A 22,424-nucleotide genomic window follows, 5' to 3' on the forward strand; every position below is an offset into this window, starting at 1 on the left:
TACCTTATCTTCCACAAATCTCCACTCATCTCAAGCCTTCCTTATCATAGTTCTCATCTAAATAGGTCTGGGTTTTCCAACTCTTCTAGTGCCAACACGACCCCAGCTGACAATAATCACGTACCATTCTCCCAGGGGCTGTGAGAAGGACATGTCCAAACCATCTCCATCCCCCCTTCATCGTTATCTCATCTACACATGGAAGACGATTCCAGGTTATGTTAATAACAGATAGCTTATTAATCTGTGGTTATGTTCAAATTCCAAAGGTTATTATTCACATCGGCATTTTTGCTCATAAGGAAGTAGGAAGTAAACAGAATTAGGATGACAGGAAAAGACATTCTCTTCAGAGCATGCATTTCTTGTATAAGTTTCCTACTCCAGCAAAGGACGTCTCTCATAAGCCAAAAAAAAAAAAAGGGAATTTAGTCTTCATAATTTCCTGACTTCGAAAGTATCTTCCCTTGGTTGTACGTCTTGCGTTGTAAATGTCAGATTATGCGGTTAAAATATGTCAATTTTTATTTTGTGCTTCATTCTGTATCCGCCAAACAAGAATTGCTACGGCAAGGTGTAAGTACCAGATAATTCGTATAGATTAGACAGACCTTGCCTTATAGTAACATATTTATCGAACAGAACATCACTCTGAGCCGGCTGTGACGCGAATCACAAAAGGAAGTAACGTAAACATCAGCGTAGAACGATTCACCACTGACCTGGCAATTATGTTTAATTTTAGAAACGTATTTGTGGATAGCGTACAGTCGGTAGTCGGTAACCTTTACCGATACCTTGCTCGTTTACCTTCAGAGACAGACCGCAAATTTACATCAACATCGCCGATTTTTGTATTCAGCGTGCCTGGAAGCGTGTGTGAATAAATCAGATGAGACCTTGATCGTACGGTGCATCTTTGTTCATCTAGAGGTAATATTTTATATTTTTTACACGTGAACGTTTGTGCGTGGCTTGTCGTAAGAATACATACTGTAGTCTTCTATTTCTTTGAATTATTGGAAAAAAACAAAGATGAGTTTCAAGCAATCCTGCAAACGTATAAAATTTCTGTAAATGTAACATTACGATTACCGCATCGTCCTGACGTTAATAATGGCATAACTTTATGCGCCAGTACCCCATGCAGCTACCTTGACCTTATAGAAAACGATTTCACGTGGCGCAGGCGGAGCACAAGGAAGAACAAATTCGAGCAGTCGTCTGCTTACCTCCTTGCCAGCCGTACGAGAAAAGGTGTCGTCTCCATATTTGAAATGTGGCGTACATACTATCTTATAAGGCGACATATCACTTTGAAATAGGTTTATGTAACTAAATGGATGAGATGGATATCAATGACAAGTACGCATTCATTAAATAATTTGTAGTGGAAAGTACGACAACCGTTAGGATATGTACACAGGCAACACCATGTAAACTCAAAACAGTTGAGATCGAAGTGTGAGCGTGATGTGTGTATCGGTGTAAACGCGAGAACTATGAGGATGTTTTCTACGCGACATTATTAGGATCTGCTGATATATGTAATGAACGTCGCCTTCAGATCTTTAACACTACCAGCAAGATGAGTCGTAACAGCTCCGGTCCTTCGCTCAAGAAGAAATTCGTGGGTTTAATTCGGCAGATCTCACAGACTGGAGGGTCCCATGGGGTGGGCAACGATCAGCAACATACCATACCCAGACCAGACACATTCATTCATAAGTATCTACAAGGGTAAGTCATCGTGATTAATGACCTCCAGTTGCCATGACAGTGCCAGCTATGTACTTAAGAGGCATGTGGCCCGTATTATTAAGGAGAGTTCGCGAATGTTTTGCTTGGGGACGCGAATTATGTCACACAGGCAGAGATATAAAATCGCTTATTCTTTACGATTTGTTGTTGTTGTCGTTAGGGGCAAAAAGCAAAGGTATCAGATCCCCGCTGCTGCCAGGTTTGTCGTTTTATACTAAACCACGCAGGTTTGTCACCTGCGACCTAGTAGCTTCCCTCCTGGTTTGTGTCGCCAGTTACACTTGCCACTCATCCGTGTCGTAGCCGTTGTTGAGGGCTCTACACCTGCTGCAGGTGTTCCACGGCTGTAGCAAATTCCAGGTTACGACCGAGACGTATAATTCTTTCCTCGTTATTCGCCGCGCTGGTTTGTGTGGCCAAACTTGTCGAATTGCTTTATGCACACTTCAACCTTTTCTTTTCACTATTAGGTTTATGGTCAGACTGTAAAAGAAAAAGTACCACCTTGCTGTACTTTAATCTCATATTGTTGTTAATGGCTTACACCAAAATTTAATGACAGTCTTGAGCTGATAAGTTCTGAGTTTTATTAGTATTAGGTGTAAAGGACCCTTATTAGGTTTTCATCGTTTTGATTTTAAGTTATTTTTAACCAATGCCAACTAATCCTACTCCTTTTTTTTTCCTTTACAGACATCCGATTATAAATTCAAAAGTATATAAAAGGCAGGCTACCCGGATTCTGTAACTGAGTCTGATAGTTTTGTTTTGACTGTAAGATGAAAGGTCATACAACAATCTCTCTCTCTCTCTCTCTCTCTCTCTCTCTCTGGACTCTCTCTCTCTCTCTCGTTGTGACTTCCTTTGCAGTTATGGCCAGCTATGAATTTACCGTTGAATGGGATATTTGACCGTAGTCTATAATCGTAACATTTTGCTGCTAACGAACGGAATATATTCTTAGCAATGATAAAGACCTTGAGGAATGACTTGTTGTCAGTATTTAATGTGCAGAAATGTCAGACATCTTGTAGCTGACAATGATTGAATAGCAGTTGCTGAATTACTGAAGTGAGTATTCGCTGCAGAGTTAGCCTACAGATCGATTGGACATTGCTGACTGGTTAGTCATCATAAAAGAATAAATGCCTGTGATCTGAATATCCATGAGATGTAAATTACAAGTTATGATGGCGTTTTAAACATTGCATATATCTTAAATGTCGTTTTTATGATTATTCGTGATTATTTATTGGTTTATATCACTTGGAATATAAACCATGATTACTGTTGTTGTTATTATTATTATTATTATTATTATTATTATTATTATTATTATTATTATTATTATTATTATTAACGCGTCAGGAAGTTATTTGCTTATATGTGTTTTTTTTGTGAGGCTGACATACAGCAGGACTACTCGTATATATTGTGGATAGATTTCTTGGAAGTTTTACAGTTAAGTTTGCCAACACCTTGGGTCATGTCAGTTTTGTTTTTTGTATTTTGTATGTGTTGGTTTGTTTTTGGAAGGCTGCCATTGGACGGAGATTAGTTTTTATACGGTGAGAGGACACTGTGAACAGGTACCGACATTTTACACAATTACTGATGAATTTAATTGGTACTTGTCGGAAAGGTTGATCATGTACTAATGATTAAACAAGATTTTTGGTGTTATCAGGACGCTTACCAGAGTTAGAAAAATAAATCCGATGTAGGAAAAGAGATCAACCGGATCTACTGTAGATTCGGATAAGGATCGTCTGGATCTGGATTAGCCTAAGATAACGGATCAGCTGGATCTGGGTAAGATAAGGGATCAATACATCGAAGTCCAGATTTGAATAAATGAACTTTGAGTTCCGGATCAGATAAAGGAGTTTTGGGGGTCCTGATCATTATAAGGGATCATTGAGATCTTTTTCCAGATAAGGGAAAATAAATCGTCGGATTCTGTCGTTGAGATCAGGATCGTGATGAGGGATCATCAAGATTTGTTATTAAAGATCCAGACAATAACAGTAAATCCGGTTATCTCGGTATGGAAAAAAAGATAATATTCATAGTTCAGGTTCAGGAATCGTGTAAGCTTAGTTCTGGATAAGCGCAATGAAGATCCAGATTAGAATAATGGCCCTACTAGATCCGGATCAAAATAAAAGGAGCAGCGTCGGATCTGCCTTTGGGATCATCAAGGTACAGGTCAGAATTTAAAGGACATCAAGATCTGAACCATGGAAAAGATACTCAGTAAATGGATCACCTAGGTCCGGATCATGATGACGGATCATCACGGTGTAGATCACGAGTAATCATCGGATTGAAAGTAATTTTGAAAGAAAAAAAATTATTTATAGACTGGTTAGGTTTCAGTATTGATCCATTTAGGAATCCGGTGTAGGTGAATTGCTATCCCATGCCTTGTATAGAAGACATACAATGCCGGAATACTATTATAAGTTTATTATGTATTGTTAGAAAATCCTAACATTTAAATGTAGTGGATTTTCATTCTACCTTTTACCGTAAAAGGCCGTTGAAAGGCGATCAATGCATTAAGTCGCGGTGGTGATTCAGATATGGACTCAAGCACCACCAATTTTTTTAGTGGGGTAGAGTCTGAGGATTTAGTGTCATGTGACCTTGGTTGGGACCCCATTTCTGGTAGAGAGTGACGCCATCTTGGTTTCTTTCTATCTGCTCATGCTTCACCGAGTGCTAACCGGTTCTTTATTGGTGTAATTCATTGGAGATTGAAAAATCAGAGCGAAGGAAAAAGATTATTACCCCTTTTCAAAGACGTTATTCAAGTATTCTTCGTTTGTAATTTTTTATATTCGTCATGGAGACTGGCTTAAGATTCTCTAATTGTTTTAATATTTTTTTGGCATTCATTAGCCTTAGATCATAAAGGTCTGTGTATTATTTCGCTTCGTATTTTTTATTGCTGCGCAGAATAGTCTAGTGTCTTGAATTGTCATGATAATTTTTGACATTCAGTCATTTAGATCATAATAGCCTGTGTCTTATTAATGAAACTGATGTGATGGCTTCTATTTAGATCATAATAGCCTGTGTCTTATTAATGAAATCGATGTTGTACAGGCTCTGTTTAATATGTGTTCTGTATAAACGAGCTGTATATTTTACACCAAATAGCATTAAAAATAAAACTCCACCTTGGTTAGGTGTTGGAGAATCTGACGGCTGTTCGCACCCAGGTATTTTTAATCGTTGGCAACGGTGTGTGTTCTCTCAGATATATCTGGTTTTATTATTATTATTGTGTGGGAAATGAGGAAGAGATCCATTATTCATTGAATTTTTGTCTGTCAGATTAAGAAAATATATAATAACGAAGATTATGCCATGAAGTTCGCAATTCTCCTCGACATATGACGCATCTCTCTCTCTCTCTCTCTCTCTCTCTCTCTCTCTCTCTCTCTCTCTTTATATTTATATATATATATTTATATATGTGTGTGTGTGTGTGTTTGTGCGTTACATGTACGAGTATATATAGCCTATATAGAATATATGCAATTTTGAATTTTGTCTCGCGAGAGGCTAGTTTATTGGACACCCCCTCCCACCCTGTGAAAGGCGTAGCATCAGTAAAAGATACATCATATACAGGACGCCCAAAAGTATACATGTATACATATATAGGTATATTCCCAAATGATGACTCCGATGATACCAGATCCTTCACGACCTACTTCTCTTTCATCCAGGCCCTGTAGTGAGTGTCCCCCTCGCATCCTACACAGAGGCTTCCTTTGTTGTGCTCACTTTTATCGTAAGTGGATTTAGCGCTTATTTGTTTTGCTTTGTCCCTCGGATTGATTTCAAGGTCTTAGGAAATGGGGAAATGTTTTCTGACTTTTCAGAGTCTCTCTCTCTCTCTCTCTCTCTCTCTCTCTCTCTCTCTCTCTCTCTCTCTCTCTCTCTCTCTCTCTCTCAAGTATACTTATTATTTTTTCTCTCTCTCTCTTTTCTGTGGTCGGCCCGCAACCAAGGAACCTGGGAGTGAATGCCCGTCGAGGTATGAATTAGCATGGGGGCATTCCCTTGAAATTCTCGTATTCCGTCACTGTTGATTGTTCTTGTTTTAGAATTTTTTTTTATAGTTAAACTCCAGCCTTCGTGATCCGACCTGCGTGTAGTTTTTTTTTTTTTCCTTTAAATAAATTAGAATGATCCTCTTAAATTGTCAACTTTAAATGCAAAGAGTAAAAATGAAAAATAGAAATAACATCGGTATTATTTTTGAGCTGGAAAAATACTGACCTCGATTCATGACCCGATCTCGGAAGAGGAAGTCTAAAAGCCTTAATCACGATTACCGAAGTACACTTGATCTCGAGAGAAAGGCTCTCTCATTATTTGGGGTTCGAGTTAAGACTCGTAAATTCTTTTGAAGCTGCAAATACTTAGGCCTAGGCATAAACCGGTTGTTGAGGAAAAATATATATTAAAAATTTTTTCTCCTAATAATTACGATGCGTCAGTCTCTGTCCTTACTATTCCTGTTCAGCATTTTCAGCTTCCGATCAAAGTTATAAATAATGTAAGTTCTCATTTGTTCGAGTGAGAGTAATTTCTCAAGGGTTGAATACTGAATTCTCGGAGGAAACGGCCGGAGAAAAGTTTGACAGTTGAAATACCACATGTCATTTTACTTATTCCATCAATGGTTTTTAAAGATCACTACGTTAAAAAAAAGTATTAGACGGTGCACGTGACAAAACTGTTATTCTTCTGCATCTGAAAACGCAACTTCTTAATGTTGCTAAGTCATCATTGACACTAGCGCTATAAAACTGTTACGAGAGTTAACTTCCTAAACACATAAACCTCGGTCGCTGACGTCACATTTTATCAGGATTTCTCATCAGATGGTAATAAAAGCCTTTACAAAGGAGGGAGAAATCTTTTTCGTTTTACAACCGGCACGTTACTGAACAAGGAAGGCGTCCGGTACCCCAGGTTACCAGTGTATTAAAAAGTAGCTTGTCAGTAGTAAGTTGGATCCAAGAAGTTGTTATGGCCTCTGTATGTTGTGCAGACGTTTTAGACAAAGTTTTATCACAGTAATAGAAAGTTTGTAAGTGCTTAGGTCCACAGTTTCTTCCAGTTCCAAGAGTTATGGGTTACCAACGAAAAATCCGCGTCAGAATGAGTCAGTATTCAGTTAAGAGTGTAGATCAAAGGTTTTGGAGCAATCAGCAGAATCCAGGTCAAAGGCTTTGAGTAAACGACAAGTCCAGGTCAAAAATTACTGAGTAATCGACAGAAGAGTCCAGACCATAAGTTTTGGAGTAATCAACGGAAAGTCCAAGGCAAAGATTTTGGTGTTGTGGTCACTGAAGATCTGACCTGAGCAAGGGTATTGTTGATGAAATTGTGCGTGAGCATCAAACATACCTTGACTGAAGTGAAGCAATGGTGTTGTTTACTTCATGATCATCATAAATCAGTCACAGATTTCTGACTTCAATTATAGTTTGTCCATCGCAATTAACGAAAGTGAGGCCCAACGCAGTGCAAAGGAAGCAGTGTGTGTGAAAGACTTCATATAGGCCTACAATGACAGAAAAATCTCTCGAAGTTCAAGAAGGACTGGTGCTAAGTCTACCAATCCTTTTTATGAGTCCAGTGGTGATTTTGGCAGTTGTGTTCCATTATAATTCCAGATTTGGTGTTCTAGTTTCTTTCCCATATATTTTTCGTATTATCCGGCTGTTTACATCCATTCATCATTTTTTTTATATCCGCAACTGATGTAGTTAAATCACTTTCCCCAGGAGACTTAGCCTGTGGAAATATTGAAGTTTGTAGGCCTCACAAGTTTTGAAACTTTTTTATTTATGTATTTCCTGGTAAAACTTTACAGGGAAGTAGAATTTGTAAAGGATTAAAAGGCATTATAATCCTAAGGGTAGATTATATACCGGTTCCTTTTAATAATGGACGCGGAAAAAAGTGTTGACCCCTTAAATTGATTTCACAGTTTCTAAGTGGAAACCATTTTAAAATCCGTCAGCTATGCTGACACCAAAATTTGGTATCTGAGTCCCTGTGAAGTGACTTAACTACCCTACGAGACATCTCTAGGCTAGCCACCACCGACCAAAAGTGCTAAAAATGCCTCTTCAAATGTAAATTGAGACTAACTTAAATTCACTCCCGATCAGCCGTGATGTTTTACAGATGTGAATTTCTGTCTAGTTGTTCTTAAATCGATATCACACACACCGACGAAAATCGGCGTGGAAAAAAAAATCCTTGTCTAATTAAATTTGTAGCGAATCCACACGAGGGGAGGACTTAACAATGTAATCCCACACCCCTCTTTGGTTGCAACCGATTACATGTTAAAGTCCACCCGCCCCCACCCTTCTCTCTCTCTCTCTCTCTCTCTCTCTCTCTCTCTCTCTCTCTCTCTCTCTGGAGGGGTGCGCGTGCGTACTTTCAGAGTTTATTATTGGCAGTTACTTTTCATATTCCTTGAACATTTTCGTTTCATAATATTGATTACGGTGTTGTTTGGAAATGTATTATATATATGTATATATATGTATATATATATATATATATACAGTAGATATAGGTATAGTTATATATCTATATATATATAGATATAGATATACATGTGGGTGTATATATATATGTATATATATACATATCATATATATAGGCCTATATGTATATTATGTATATATTACACATAACGCAAAAGAAAATGATAACGAAACAAGCTCCATGATATTGACAGGCAAAGCTGAGGTAAGACAAACACAGGCATATTGTGTACTGGTCATTAACTGTCATTTCCTCTGTAGCGTATTAATTCCGCTGGAACATTACCAGACCGTCATTCCAGGTACGGTCAGTCACGGAACTCTCTCTCTCTCTCTCTCTCTCTCTCTCTCTCTCTCTCTCTCTCTCTCTCTCTCTCTCTCTCTCTCTCTCTCGTGTCTGTGTCGCACGAAAATAATGAATCCATCATACAAGCAGATGATGGTCATATTTCTTATTGATGATCTCTTCTACGTTCTATTGATTATTATTCTTCCGCAGTATTTATTGTCTCGCGATTCATTCTGCATCTTTTGACTCACATCCTGTGACTAAAAGTACCGGTAATTTGAATGAAGGTGGTCTAGTGGTTTCCGGTGTGTCTTTGCACTATTATTAGGCTATTTCCTGGTTGTGTGCGCTCGTGAGATAAGTTCTGAAGAAATTCTTTGTAAAAAAAAATTCTCTCTCTCTCTCTCTCTCTCTCTCTCTCTCTCTCTCTCTCTCTCTTTAACCCAAGGATTGTGCTGGCAAAAAAAAAAGTAATTTTTACATGGAGCCCAAGTATCGCTCAGTGATATTATTATTATTATTATTATTATTATTATTATTATTATTATTATTATTATTATTATTATTACCCACAATATTGCCGTTGTTGGTTGTGATACTATTAGTTATATCTTTATTATATCTACTTGTATTAATTTTCCAAGATGTATTAATTAAATGACAGTGTTTTCAACCCTTTATCGATCTATTGTATAATTTTTTTTTTTTTTATGCGGAAACGACGATGTGGTAAAAAACTATTGCAATTTAGGTGTAAGAATAACTTCCGGTAAACAGAACAACAACAAACAAACAAACAGGAGCAGACGTACATAAACGGAGCAACAACAACAAACAAACAAACACAAGCAGACGTACATAAACAGAACAACAACAACAAACAAACAAACAGAAGCAGACGTACATAAAGAGAAGTCGGTAAACAGAAGTGGCGACGTCTCTATTTCACGGGGAGTTCGCAACAAGCAGTTTGTAGAAGAGTAGGAGGAGGAGGAGGAGGAAGAAAAGAGAAGAGGGGGAGGAGGAGGGGTAGAAGAGGAGGAGGAGGAGGAGGAGAAGAGGAGGCGTTTAAGGGGGAGGGAGGGGGAGGAGGTTGATGGAGGTAGAGGGAATGTAGGTTAAGAGGGCCGCTGGCGATTTGTTGAGACTGGCACTGCCTCGGTTGCGACCAATTCCTCAAAGGATATTCGTCGCTGCGACTGACTGAGTGACCTGCACTTTATCCTGCTGTAGTTGCAGGATCTCTTTTGAGTCCTTTGTGGCTGATTTTTGTCTTTGTTATTAGTTATTATTTTGCATTCTTTTTGTAACTATCATAATAACTCTTTTATTATTTTTAATTTTACATTCTGTATGTTAACTTATTTTTTATATTTTTTGTGGTTTTATTCTCTGTCCAGTTGTTAATTGTTTATTCCGGTTCAGCGTATTCGGAAGAATCCATTCAGTATTACACTTCTTATATTAATAATGATGATTACAGTATGAATGTGACAGTGACCATCGTCTTGTTTTTCTCTGGAGCCACCCCTTTTTCTGGAATAAATCTTCGTCACAGTTTTCCTTTAGCTACCTATTTTGAAAGGTGTCTGTGTAGACTGATGTGATAAATGGTAGTTTTCTATTCTTTTTTTGTTTTATTTTTCGAGGGGGTGTTGGCTGGAATTAACGAGGCACCAAATTTAATTTGTCTCGTCTCGCTATCTAAAGTGATTCAGGGAAACTTGACCCTAATGCATTTGGAATACATAACGAATGTGGTCATTCCATGGGCGTTTAACTGTGTCAGGCGGTAACACGGTCACTTTACTCTCGATATCCGGCCGCGAAATTCGAGCAACAGAGTGGGTCAGGTCAGTAGTTGGATGGATGACCGGGAAGTGAATGGCAGGCGTTAAGCTCCATTGCAACTCTTCGTAGGGGGGTAGTGCGTCAGTGCACCTCATGCGGTGCACTGTAGACATTACTTAAGGTTCTTTGCAGCGTGCCTTCGGCTCCTTCGGCCCTTAGCTGCAACCCCTTTCGTTCCTTTTACTGTACCCCCTTTCATATTCTCTTCCTCCATCTTACTTTCCACCCTCTCTTAACAATTGATTTATAGTGCAACTGCGAGGTTTTCCTCCTGTTACATCTGTCAAATCTTTTATTGTCATTTTTCGTTTCAGCGCTGAATGACTTCATAGGTTCCAGTGCTTGGCCTTTGGCCTAAATTGTATATTCAGTTCAGTTCAGTTGCAGCTGACCTTAGGAGCCTATTCCGAGTGGCAGCTGGTAACAGGAGGCTTGAGAAACCAGCGGAGGTAATGATTCAGTATGGCTATGCATTGCGTTTATTCCAGGAATATTTGCTCATTGTGGGCATTTTCAGGTTTAATGTAAGTTCTCATAAAAATTGAATTTATGTTTGCATATGTGAAACTTTATGGGGAATTTTTTGTGATTACGTATTAACGAGGAATTTTTATCAATATTCTAATGCAGGCATTCTTTGTAAATTCAATACAAATGGTTTATAAACGTAACACTATTCGAGAAACCTGATGCACACGCCTATGGAAACTGAATTGTCACGAACACTTCGTATGACAATATATCCAACCTCTCAGTTCGGATTACAATATATTTATCCAGCCTCCCAGTTTGTATTACAATACATTCTCCAACTTCTCAGTTCGGCTTTCAATATATTTATCCAACCTCCCAGTTCGTATTACAATATATTTATCCAAAACTTCAGTTCGGATTACAGTATGGTTCCAACCTCTCACTGCCTGATTTATTGTATTACATTATCCAACTTCTCAGTTCGGATTACAATATATTTATCCAACCTTTCAGTTCGTATTACTATATATTTATCCAACCTCTCAGTTCGGATTACAGTATATTTATCCAACCTCACAGTTCGGATTACAGTATATTTATCCAACCTCACAGTTCGGAATACAGTATATTTATCGAACCTCCCAGTTCGTATTTCAGTACATTCTCCAACTTCTCAATTCGGATTACAATATATTTATCCAACCTCCCAGCTCGCAGTTACAATATATTTATCCAAATCCACCTCTGAATAACATGTTGTCGTTCTGCTGATATAAAATGTACAAGATTATCTCGATTCCATTCCGAACGGACTCCGAGGGGTTATCGAGTACCAGTAGATATCTAGTCGCCGTCTGGTAGACATGTTTATTGGATTTACGATCTTGCACTGGGCAGAGCGTCGTGTCCAGCTTGAATTATTCAGGGTTACGTGTTATGCTGAGTAACGGTATTCTATTGACGTATTTTTGCAGTCACGAGATTTTATCGGTTTGGTTTTATTTTTTTGTGTTCAGTAATTCAGCTTTAGTCAGTGTGACAGTAATCTGTTTTTTATAGTTTTTTTTTTCATAGCGTATGCGTCTTTGCGGTACTGTTAGTCCTCCTTGAGGTTATGTAACTGTCGTTACCGTCATAATTATTAATGCTAAAATGTCCATTATACTTTGGCTCCGTCGGACATTACCGCTCGTGGTATGCGCGCATTTTACACGTATTACCTTCTCTACCCAGCGTCAAGTCAAAAACGCCACAGCCCTTTTGGCCCTGTTTCTCAGAGATTTCCATTTTCATTTATTTATTTATTTATTTTATTATTATTTTATTATTATTATTATTATTATTATTATTATTATTATTATTATTGTGTGCCGTTATTTTGACACCGCGTTCTTCAGGGGATGCTAATGAAGATTTGTGTCTTTAGCCTGGTAGGCTTGCGTCCTTGGCGGTTAGATCTCTCTCTCTCTCTCTCTCTCTCTCTCTCTCTCTCAAATTGATATAGATTGCCTTGATGTACCAGAATTTTTTTGGTTTATCAAGATCGTTGAGTTACGTTCGCGAAGGATGTTGGTCTTTCTATTTTGAGTCTTGTGGCTGGATACTGCCCTACCACCACCACCACCACCACCACCACCACCACCACCACCACCACCACCACCACCACCACTACTACTACTATTATCAGTATCTTAACATCATTCTTATTTTTAATATGTTCCAGCCGACTACTGCTTCTTCTGTTAGAATATTAATTGGGGTATCCATATTGTCCTTTTTATATTTCATTCGTTTCAGCGTACAACCGGCACTAATCTGTGTAGCATATTAATGTTCTCGCTATTTTCTTTCTCATCTTCAAAATGTTTCACCTTCCTACTATTACTGCCACTAGAATATTAATTCGGTTGTCCTTACGTTCAAGATAATTCGGGTATGTCTCCGATAATTCGGCATGTTCCACACAGGAGAAAACGCGGTGTCTCCGATAATCCGGCATGTTCCACACAGGAGAAAACGCGGGTATGTCTCCGATAATCCGGCATGTTCCACACAGGAGAAAACGCGGTAGTGCTCCATGTCCGCATGTTCCTCCGAATGTCTCCGATAATCCGGCATGTTCCACAGGAGAAAACGCGGTGTGTCTCCGATAATCGGCATGTTCCAATACAGTGAGAAAATGCGGGTATGCTCCGATTATGTCTCCATGTCTCCGATAATCCGGCATGTTCCGCACAGGAGAAAACGCGGTTACGTCTCCGATAATCCGGCATGTTCACACAGGAGAAAACGCTGGTATGTCTCCGATAATCCGGCACGTTCCGCACAGGAGAAAACACGGTTACGTCTCCGATAATCCGGCATGTTCCACTGGGGAGAAAACGCTGGTAAAAGTTCTGATAATCCGGGGTTATGTCTCCGATAATCCGGCACGTTCACACAGGAGAAAACGCGGGTACGTCTCCGATAATCCGGCACGTTTCCAGGAGAAAAACACGGTCCCGAAATCCGGGCTACGCGAAAATGGCACGCGAAATAACACACAGACAGTTAGGCTACAGGTGATATGTGTACCACGAACGTCAAGGACGAGCGTTGCACAGCCGAGTGCAAATGACCCTTAGAAGCCTACTACTTCACAAAGCGTCGAAAGGAGGAAATGTCATGTTTGATAGACAGACAGACAGACAAACTGGTCGCATTATAACCACACAACCGTAATAATTCGTAGCTTGGACGAATTCTCAGTTCGCTCGACCGACCAACAAGACGGCGTTTTAGTAAATCGAAGGAATTTCACCGAATTAGGCTTCGCCGAAAAACAGAATGAATTGCAGCCAAATGATCAGGTTCGTAAGTTACATTGAGACAAAGGCATTTGTTATGTCAAGCGAGATTATATAGATTGTAAATGAATGTTCTGATTTGTTTTTGCGCGTCGACAGAACAGGTAACCGAGTCCTTCAGTTCCGTTAGCATGGATTGAGAGAGAGAGAGAGAGAGAGAGAGAGAGAGAGATGATTTTTACGTGTGAACAATTTTGTTTTCTCATTAATTTGGAAGAGAAACTGATTGGTTAAAATAACTGGGAAACCATTCGCACAGCGAGAGAGAGAGAGAGAGAGAGATGATTTTTAGAACAATTTTGTTTTCATTAATTTGGAAGAGAAGCTGATTGGTTAAAATAAGATGAGAGAGAGAGAGAATGATAGTTTATGACAATATTTTCATTGTATCGTTACATTTAGAAGAAAAGTTCAGTTGTTTAAATAATTGGGAAGTATTCGCACAAAGGAGAATAATAATTTTCATGATGTGAACTATTTCTCATTGTCTCGTTAATTTAGAAAAAGCAGTTGATTTTTAGAGAGAATAATCTGGGCCATTCTTAGAGAGAGAGAGAGAGAGAGAGAGAGAGAGAGAATGGAATGCAAACACGGTTAAAATGCGGTTTTAACGATAGACCATAACCTTTGCATTGTAACGCTGAGGCCGTGATCACACGTACCTATATATCCCATCAGTGCCAGATCTTCGACTGAGCTGAGTTAATCCTGTTCTCTTAAAGGGCCCACCGTGGAGGCAGAGTGTTTGCTTGGGGGTATTTGCATGGCAAACTGTTCCTCTGGAAAGTTTTTGAAATGTCAGTCGCCTGCCTGCCTCTCTCTCTCTCTCTCTCTCTCTCTCTCTGTATTTTCTCTCTCTCTCTTGTATTTTCCCGTCGTGGATTTTTAACGTAAACTGTTATGAGTTCTTTCTTAGTTGGGGGAATATTAAACTCTCTCTCTGTCTGTCTGTCTCTCTCTTTCTCTCTCATTACAGCCCTAAGTTTCCTGAAGTAGATTTTTAAAGTAAACATTTTAAGTTCTTTCTTAGTTAGAGAGAATATTAATCTCTCTCTCTCTCTCTCTCTCTCTCTCTCTCTAGCCTATGTCCGAGGTAGATTTTTAAAGTAAGCATTTTTAAGTTCTTTCTTAGTTAGAGGAATATTAATTTCTCTCTCTCTCTCTCTCTCTCTCTCTCTCTCTCTCTCTCTCTCTCTCTCTCTCTCTCTCTCTCTTGCCTATGTTTCCGAAGTAGATTTTTATAGTATACAGTTATAAGTTTTTTTTCGTGAGAGGAATATTAATTCTCTCTCTCTCTCTCTCTCTCTCTCTCTCTCTCTCTCTCTCTCTCTCTCTCTCTCTCTCTCTCTAGTATGTTCTTTTAAAGTAAACAGTTATAAATTCTTTCTAGTGAGGAATATTAATCTCTCTCTCTCTCTCTCTCTCTCTCTCATCCGGGCTTGGAAAGAAACGTTATGGCCGCATTTTCCTAAATACCTAGTGAGACTCTGGAAAGCAATGATTGTGTACCTGGTTGTCAGTCGACTGTTGTAAGTTGCAGATGGGATGGGAAGAGGAAGTCAAATGAGAATAACAGATGTAGGTGATCAGTACCCTGTCAAGATCTGCATATATGATGATTAAAATGAGAGGGGGGGGGGATGTCTCAGTTAGGTAATCCTCACCCCCAAAGGTGTGATTATTTCATTTGGTGGTAAAAGTGTGGTACAGGTCTCACGTCAGCTCTCCAACTCCGTAGGGGCGGGTAGCGCCGTCAGTGCACCTCATGCGGTGCACTGTAGGCATTACTAAGGTTCTTTGCAGCGTGCCTTCGGCCCCTAGCAGCAACCCCTTTCATTTATTTTACTGTACCTCCTTTCATATTCTCTTTCTTCCATCTTGCTTTCTTCCTCCTGTTACACCTTTCCGACCTACTTACCTACTCTCATTTGCCTTTCCAGCGCTGAATGACCTTATAGGTTCCAGTGCTTGGCCTTTGGCCTAACTCTCTATTCCATTCCATTCCATTCCAGTAGCGTAATTCAGGGGAATTTGTTTATTTGTTTAACTTCGAAACGTTTATAGTGACGTTTGTTTAAGCGTTTAATTAAAAAGAAACAACGTTTGCATCGATGAATTTGAAAGGAAAACTAAGGAAAAAGTTGTGAACGTGCGTTCAATATGAAAACGTTAGGTATCTTCGGTGTTACCCAACCGTTTATTGGAAAAGTAAAGGCTAGCGTTTTTATCGAGGCCATGTCCTTGTTTCTTGAATATTTGAACGTTTGTATCAACGAATGTTATAGGATTAGATAAAAAAAACTCTTGTGCTACCTCCACTACGTGTGGGAGAAAAATGAAAGTCGACGTTTCTTGCGGAGAATCGTATTAATTTTGAATTCTTTAAATGTTTGTGTCAACGAATGTTTCAGGTAAAAGCTTTAGTTACTGACCTTGCACAAGTTATTTAAACCGATTATATTTATTTTTTGAAGCCTTTGTTTGGAGGTGGGGAGAGAATGAAAGAATGTTCTTTGGAAAGAACAGTGCGCGCTGAATCTTGAAACTCATTCGTTGACCAGTATTTTACGTTCATGTCAAAACTTTTAGGTACTTTTTTTTTGTAAAAGTTTTATGTATTGCTATACTCTAAGTGGGTCAAATAATTTATAACGCTATGGCTAAGGCCTGTGTGGCCAGTTTTCTTATGAAGAATGACGTGTTGAATGTTTAAACATTTCTATATACGAATGCTTTTTGTTTAGGTAAACACGTTAATGGAAGTAAGGGAGCCATGCCAAGACGCGTTAATGTTTCCTGGTTAGAACAGTATATTGACTCTTTTAAAAATCAGTAGGTTTATGTTTTAGATGTATGCAAAAATGTCAGGCTCGACCTTTCTTTGTGCTGAAGGTCAAAGATAATGTTTGATTGCGAAGACTTCTATGTGTGTGTGTGTTTGTTTTTTAAAGCTTGTAATGACGTATGCTTTAGGTTTAATAAGAACACTTGGTATTATCCTACTCTACTATGAGTAGAAAAATAAATGATACAGTTCCGTTGCGAATGAGCGTTTGTGGTGGTTCTTTTAAACGTATGGTCAGACTTGTGTAGACGGGAGTAAAAACCCTACCTGTATACGGGGGCAGCTTTTTATAAAAAAAAAAAAAAAACGTTTATATGGAAGTCTTTCATGACTGTTTTATGCGAGGAATTGTGGTACTGTGTTTGGTGATTGTTGAAACTTTTGCATTAAACGTTTTAGATTTAGGTGAAAAACTTATGTACCCAATTTATGTGGATAAAGTAAAATGCAACGTTTATTGCAAAGGCTTTTGTGCCTGTCGAATCTTCAAACGTTCGTATCTGGCGAATATTTTTAGAGATTTGAACTGAAGAAAATTTTTAGATACGTCCCCTCTCTGTGGGAGGAAAAAATTTTAAATTTTTCCTGCAAAGACATGCAAGCGTGTTGAATAATTGAACGTTTGTATTGAACGTTTCAAGTTTATGTAAAAAACTTTTGTCCTTGTCGAATCTCTAAACGTTCGTGTTTGAGGAATATTTGTAGATATTTAAAGAAAATTTTTCCTGCAAAGACTTGCAAGCGTGTTGAATAATTGAACGTTTTGTATAGAACGTTTAATGTAAAAAACTTATGTGCATGTCGAATCTTTCAACGTTCGTATTTGACGAATATTTTTAGAGATTTAAAAAAATTTAGAAATGGGAAGAAAAGATGTTAAGTTTTTTCTGCAAAGACTTGCAAGCCTGTTGAATAATTGAACGTTTGTACTGAACGTTTTAAATTTATGTAAAAATTTTATGTGCTTGACGAATCTCTAAACTTTGTATTTTAGGAATAATTTAGGTTTAAAGAAAATTTTTAGGTACCTCCCCTCTCTGAGGGGAAAAAAATGTTACATTTTTCCTGCAAAGACTTGCAGGCGTGTTGAATAATTGAACGTTTGTATTGAACGTTTTAAGTTTATGTAAAAAACTTATGTGCTTGTCGAATCTCTAAACTTTGTATTTGACGAATAATTTAGGTTTAAAGAAAATTTTTAGGTACCTCCCCTCTCTATGGGAAGAAAAAAAATGTTACATTTTTCCTGCAAAGACTTGCAACCCTGTTGAATAATTGAACGTTTGTACTGAACGTTTTAGGTTTAAGAGGGGAGAGTGATGGAGCCCTACTCCTTGTTTAACCTAAAGCCGACCCCACGACGCGTTCAAGACGCGTTGGCATTTGCCCTTTTGCCTCATTCATTCCTCCCTCCCCGCCTTGCGAATGATAAGTTTTAAAGGGCTAATTGCTATTTTTAACTTGTGCTATTTTTATGTCTTCATTAAGCGCGTGTCCCTGAGGCCCTATTTATCCGCTGCTGCCAAATGACAGATAATTCATTGATGGGATTGGTGCTCTTTAATAAGGGTTCCTCAAAGGGGCAAGAGTTGTGCTGGCATACAGCCAGCTCAGTGTAACAGAATTAGTTTTTGATGATTGATGTGGTAATGGTAATCGCTGTCTTCAATTTTTTTTTTTTTTTTGTGAAGTTAATGTAACATAGAAACTTAACTTCTTGCTGTGGATGAGGTATAATCGGTTATCAAGTAATTATGAGAAGAACTCTTGCGGTTACAGAATAATAAAAAGTATATTAGGTGCGTATAATATTCATCTGCAAGGTTGTTTGAAATTATAAAGATACGTAATTGCTAATTTGGCTCCACGGTAAGACATTAGTTTAACCTTCCCTTTCTTTTTTTTTATAATATTTACCTGCGGTGACAACGAAATAGTTCTCGCCTCTCTCTCTCTCTCTCTCTCTCTCTCTCTCTCTCTCTCTCTCTCTTCAAATAAAAAAATATATGTATATGTATATATATGTATAATATATATATACATATATATATTTATATAGCCTATATGTATGTTTGTATGTGGGTGTGTATTCTCTCTCTCTCTCTCTCTCTCTCTCTCTGATAGACTGCTGTAGTCGCCTTCCCTTTAAAAGGCAATATTTATCCTACTGTTGACCTAAGTCGTGAATTATGGTCCTGTTGTTAGTGAACGGTTGTTTCCAGCCTGGGGTTGAGAGAGAGAGAGAGAGAGAGAGAGAGAGAGAACATGAGTGATACGTTGGCTACTTGACCAAAATGTGTATTATGACTAGAAATAAAATGGCCTCATCGACATAGTTCTCCTTCTCCACCCTTACTAGATGAAACCATCTCTCTCTCTCTCTCTCTCTCTCTCTCTCTCTCTCTCTCTCTCTCTGTGTGATGTACGAGGCATGGGAGTAGGTTACAGGGAGAGATGACATAGATGCTTGTTTGCATAGTTCCTGACCCCGAAAAAGGTACATTTATTTTTGCCTCTCACACCTTTTGAACATTTGTCTCTCTCTCTCTCTCTCTCTCTCAGCTCTTCGAATGTCATTCATGACCAGATCTAAGGGTGTCTTTCTTTGCCATTCGCAAAATTACTGAGATCTTTATGACACTCTGCCATAATCTAGGAAATGACGAGATATGGCCGCCCCTACGCGAGGAGAACATTAACAGGATTTTTTGACCTCTTAAAAGGGATTTTAGAGAGCGCCCTTAACACCGTGATTTGTACTCGCTTCTGGCTTTTATTAGACGGCGTAAAAGGACTTTTTTCTTTTCTGAGGTGCGAACTTTTCCACACATTTTAAAAGATACGGTTTTTTTTTTGTGTGATTTTGGAATTCATGTACTAATGTATATTAATGGCATTCGCCGATGATTTTTGTTTTTTTTTAAATTCTGGTTGTACGAGTTATTTAATTAAATATAATAAATACATATTTAGTTAAATATAGTAATAAGTATTTAATTAAATATAGTAATACGTATTTAATTAAACATAGTAATACGTATTTAATTAAGTGTAGTAATACGTTTTTAATTAAATATAGGAATACGTATTTAATTAAATATAGTAGTGAGTTTTTAATTGAGTTTAGTAATACGTTTTTAATTAAGTATAGTAATACGTATTTAATTAAATATAGTAGTACATATTAAATTAAATATAGTAATACGTATATAATTGAGTTTAGTAATACGTATTTAATTAGGGTAAATATAGTAATACGTATTTAATTAAATACAGTAATACGTATTTAATTAAATATAGTAATATGTATTTAAGTATAGTAATACGTATTTAATTAAATATAGTAATACGTATTTATTTAAGTATAGTAATACGCATTCAATTGAATACAGTAATACGTATTTATTAAAATACAGTAATACGTATTTATTTAAGTATAGTAATACGTATGGTATGCAGCTGGTATTTTTATCAGCAAAGTTAAGTGATGTTGGGTCTAGTCATTGACATGGTATACTTACTTGACTTCGTCGGCTTAACACCTTGAAATTCATGGGGCAAGGCTTGTTGGGGGCCGGGAAGTAGAACAATACCAGGACCCAATAACCCCAAATTTATAGTCGAAAACCGGAAGGGTAGCGCGCGTTTTGAATGTTCTCGATGATACACAGACATATATATATATATATATATATATATATATATATATATATATATATACATATATATATATATATATACTATATATATATATGTTTATTTTATATCCTAGTCCAACAAGACTATACAGAGGTGAGTGGTTTATTATTTTAGGTGATTGGACCCTTTCTTTTGATCCATTTTTTCGCCTCTGTTGGTAGGCCAGAGTCCGTGGGAGTCATGCCAGACCTCTTATACCCTTCAGCGCTCTGCCATACCTACAGGGCGAACTGTGGGCAAGGGCCTTTGCTAGTAATTCAGGGTTAGCAGCAAGAAGGCCTGTGTGCAAGTGATTTCAGTCATGCTTTTCTGTGGAAGCAGCAGCTTATGCGTGAAAAAGTTGTACATAAATAGGCCTAAACTTATTGTATATTATACATAATAATATAGATAGGCCTACGTGAATCTTATTAATGATAAGCTGATGCGACAGTAATCCAATATCCTTAGTCTAACTAGTTTAGGCCTAAGGAACTGCAAGAGCTCGTGTTGGCATACAGCCACCTTAATCTCCTACAACAACAATGAGAACAATCTCTCCCAGAAGGAGGAAGTGTTATAACATACGCCGAACTCTTCGAGTGCAGTGACGTCACAAGGTCACACATTATATGATGATGTCTTTTAGATTTTTTTATCTAGATAGCCTCACCTTTCCTGCTTTATTAGAATCATCTCCCTTCATGCTGCTCCTGCTGCTTTCATGCTGCTTTCATGCTGCTTTCATACGTGTGGGCTGACGCTCTTGCGAGTTTTTGTAGAGCCCCGAATCGAGTTTTTCCACGGGAAAAAATAAAATGTGTGTGTATACAAAGTTAGGTGCGCTACACCCGCTTACGAAAGACGGTGAGAGGACGATATAAGTTGTAAAAAAAAATATTTTTGCATTTGTGTATGTATGTGTGTATTTGTGTGTGTGTGCATGCGTGGATGTATGTTGTTTGTATGTGTGTGTGTGTGTTTGAGAGAGAAAGAGAGAGAGAGAGAGATAGAGACACCTGGAAACTTGTTTAGCGTTTTGAAGACTTTTAAACGTGTCTCTCTTAAAAATGATCCATGTATCTAAACGTGTTCTTCACTCGATATTTTAAAGAGAATGAAATATGAAACCAAGAGAATAAAGGTTGAGTTAAGAAAAACAGTACATATGTGTAAAAGGTTACGAAGATATTTCAAGAGCTAAGAATAGTCTTTTTCAGTAATTCACGTTTTCCCACTAAATTAAAAGAACGAGGCGATCCTGTACCCAGAAGGTGATAGGGTCCCCGTTGAAAGAGGCTAGCCGGAAGGATTATTTCTTCCTCCTCCGACCGTATCCTTCACGAAGGATCCTTTCTGAAGGTGTGCACCAAGGTCCTCGTTGTACACGAGAGAGAGAGGACATACGCCGTATGCCTGCATAAACGCGGTGCAGATAAAAGGGGGCATTTTACGACTGATTTTGGTGTTGTTGTGGCGGTGCCGAGAAGGGCAGGCTAAGGTCGACGTCCTTCATGCTGTTAGCCACGGGCAGGAAGTGAGAGAGAGAGAGAGAGAGAGAGAGAGAGAAACTCGGGAGGTGTGGTAAGAGGTCTCCAAGGGTGGACCCACCCATCCCCATCCTACTAGTTTTCGTTGTCGTCCTTCTTCCATCTTCCCCAGCACCCCCTCGTCCCCTCTCCTCCTCCCCTCTCTCTCTCTCTCTCACCTGACCTGTTACGTGAGTGGTGTATCATGAATACCAGGATACCAGTAGGCGGAAGGACATCCAAACAGCACTGTCTGTTTTCCTTCTGATGTCCCATCTATTCTTCCAGTGCTTGGCGTTTAGACTAAACCTCATATTCCATTCCATTCCTATCATTTTCTGAAGTCGGAGCTTCCAAAATCTCAAGGCCCCATTTCCCATTCGAACCTGTCAAGTTAGAGCTTATGATACTCCCCTTCCCATCCTACCTCCCACATCCTACCACCTTCTCATCCTCCACCCCTCCCTCAACGAATCCAGCTCCCCACCTCCTGCTCTCACGGTGCCATCACTTACGAACAGGGTCATTAGATTTTAATCCCTCGTTATTTACTTTTTCGAC

The 22,424-nt window shown here is 38.5% G+C and overlaps 1 protein-coding gene across 2 annotated transcripts in view; it reads left to right on the forward strand.

Moving 5' to 3' along the window:
• The first annotated feature begins 1,444 nt into the window (after positions 1–1,444).
• The window catches only part of LOC136834267 (uncharacterized), a 195,542-nt gene continuing 174,562 nt past the window's right edge, over positions 1,445–22,424 (forward strand). For both annotated transcript variants that reach the window (XM_067096622.1, XM_067096623.1), the window contains exon 1: positions 1,445–1,740. In XM_067096622.1, coding sequence (XP_066952723.1) covers positions 1,589–1,740 — 152 coding nt within the window. In that variant the 5' untranslated portion in view covers positions 1,445–1,588. The remainder of the gene's footprint in view (positions 1,741–22,424) is intronic.

The sequence above is a fragment of the Macrobrachium rosenbergii genome, chromosome 53 (assembly GCF_040412425.1).
Source record: "Macrobrachium rosenbergii isolate ZJJX-2024 chromosome 53, ASM4041242v1, whole genome shotgun sequence".
Lineage (NCBI taxonomy): Eukaryota > Metazoa > Arthropoda > Malacostraca > Decapoda > Palaemonidae > Macrobrachium > Macrobrachium rosenbergii.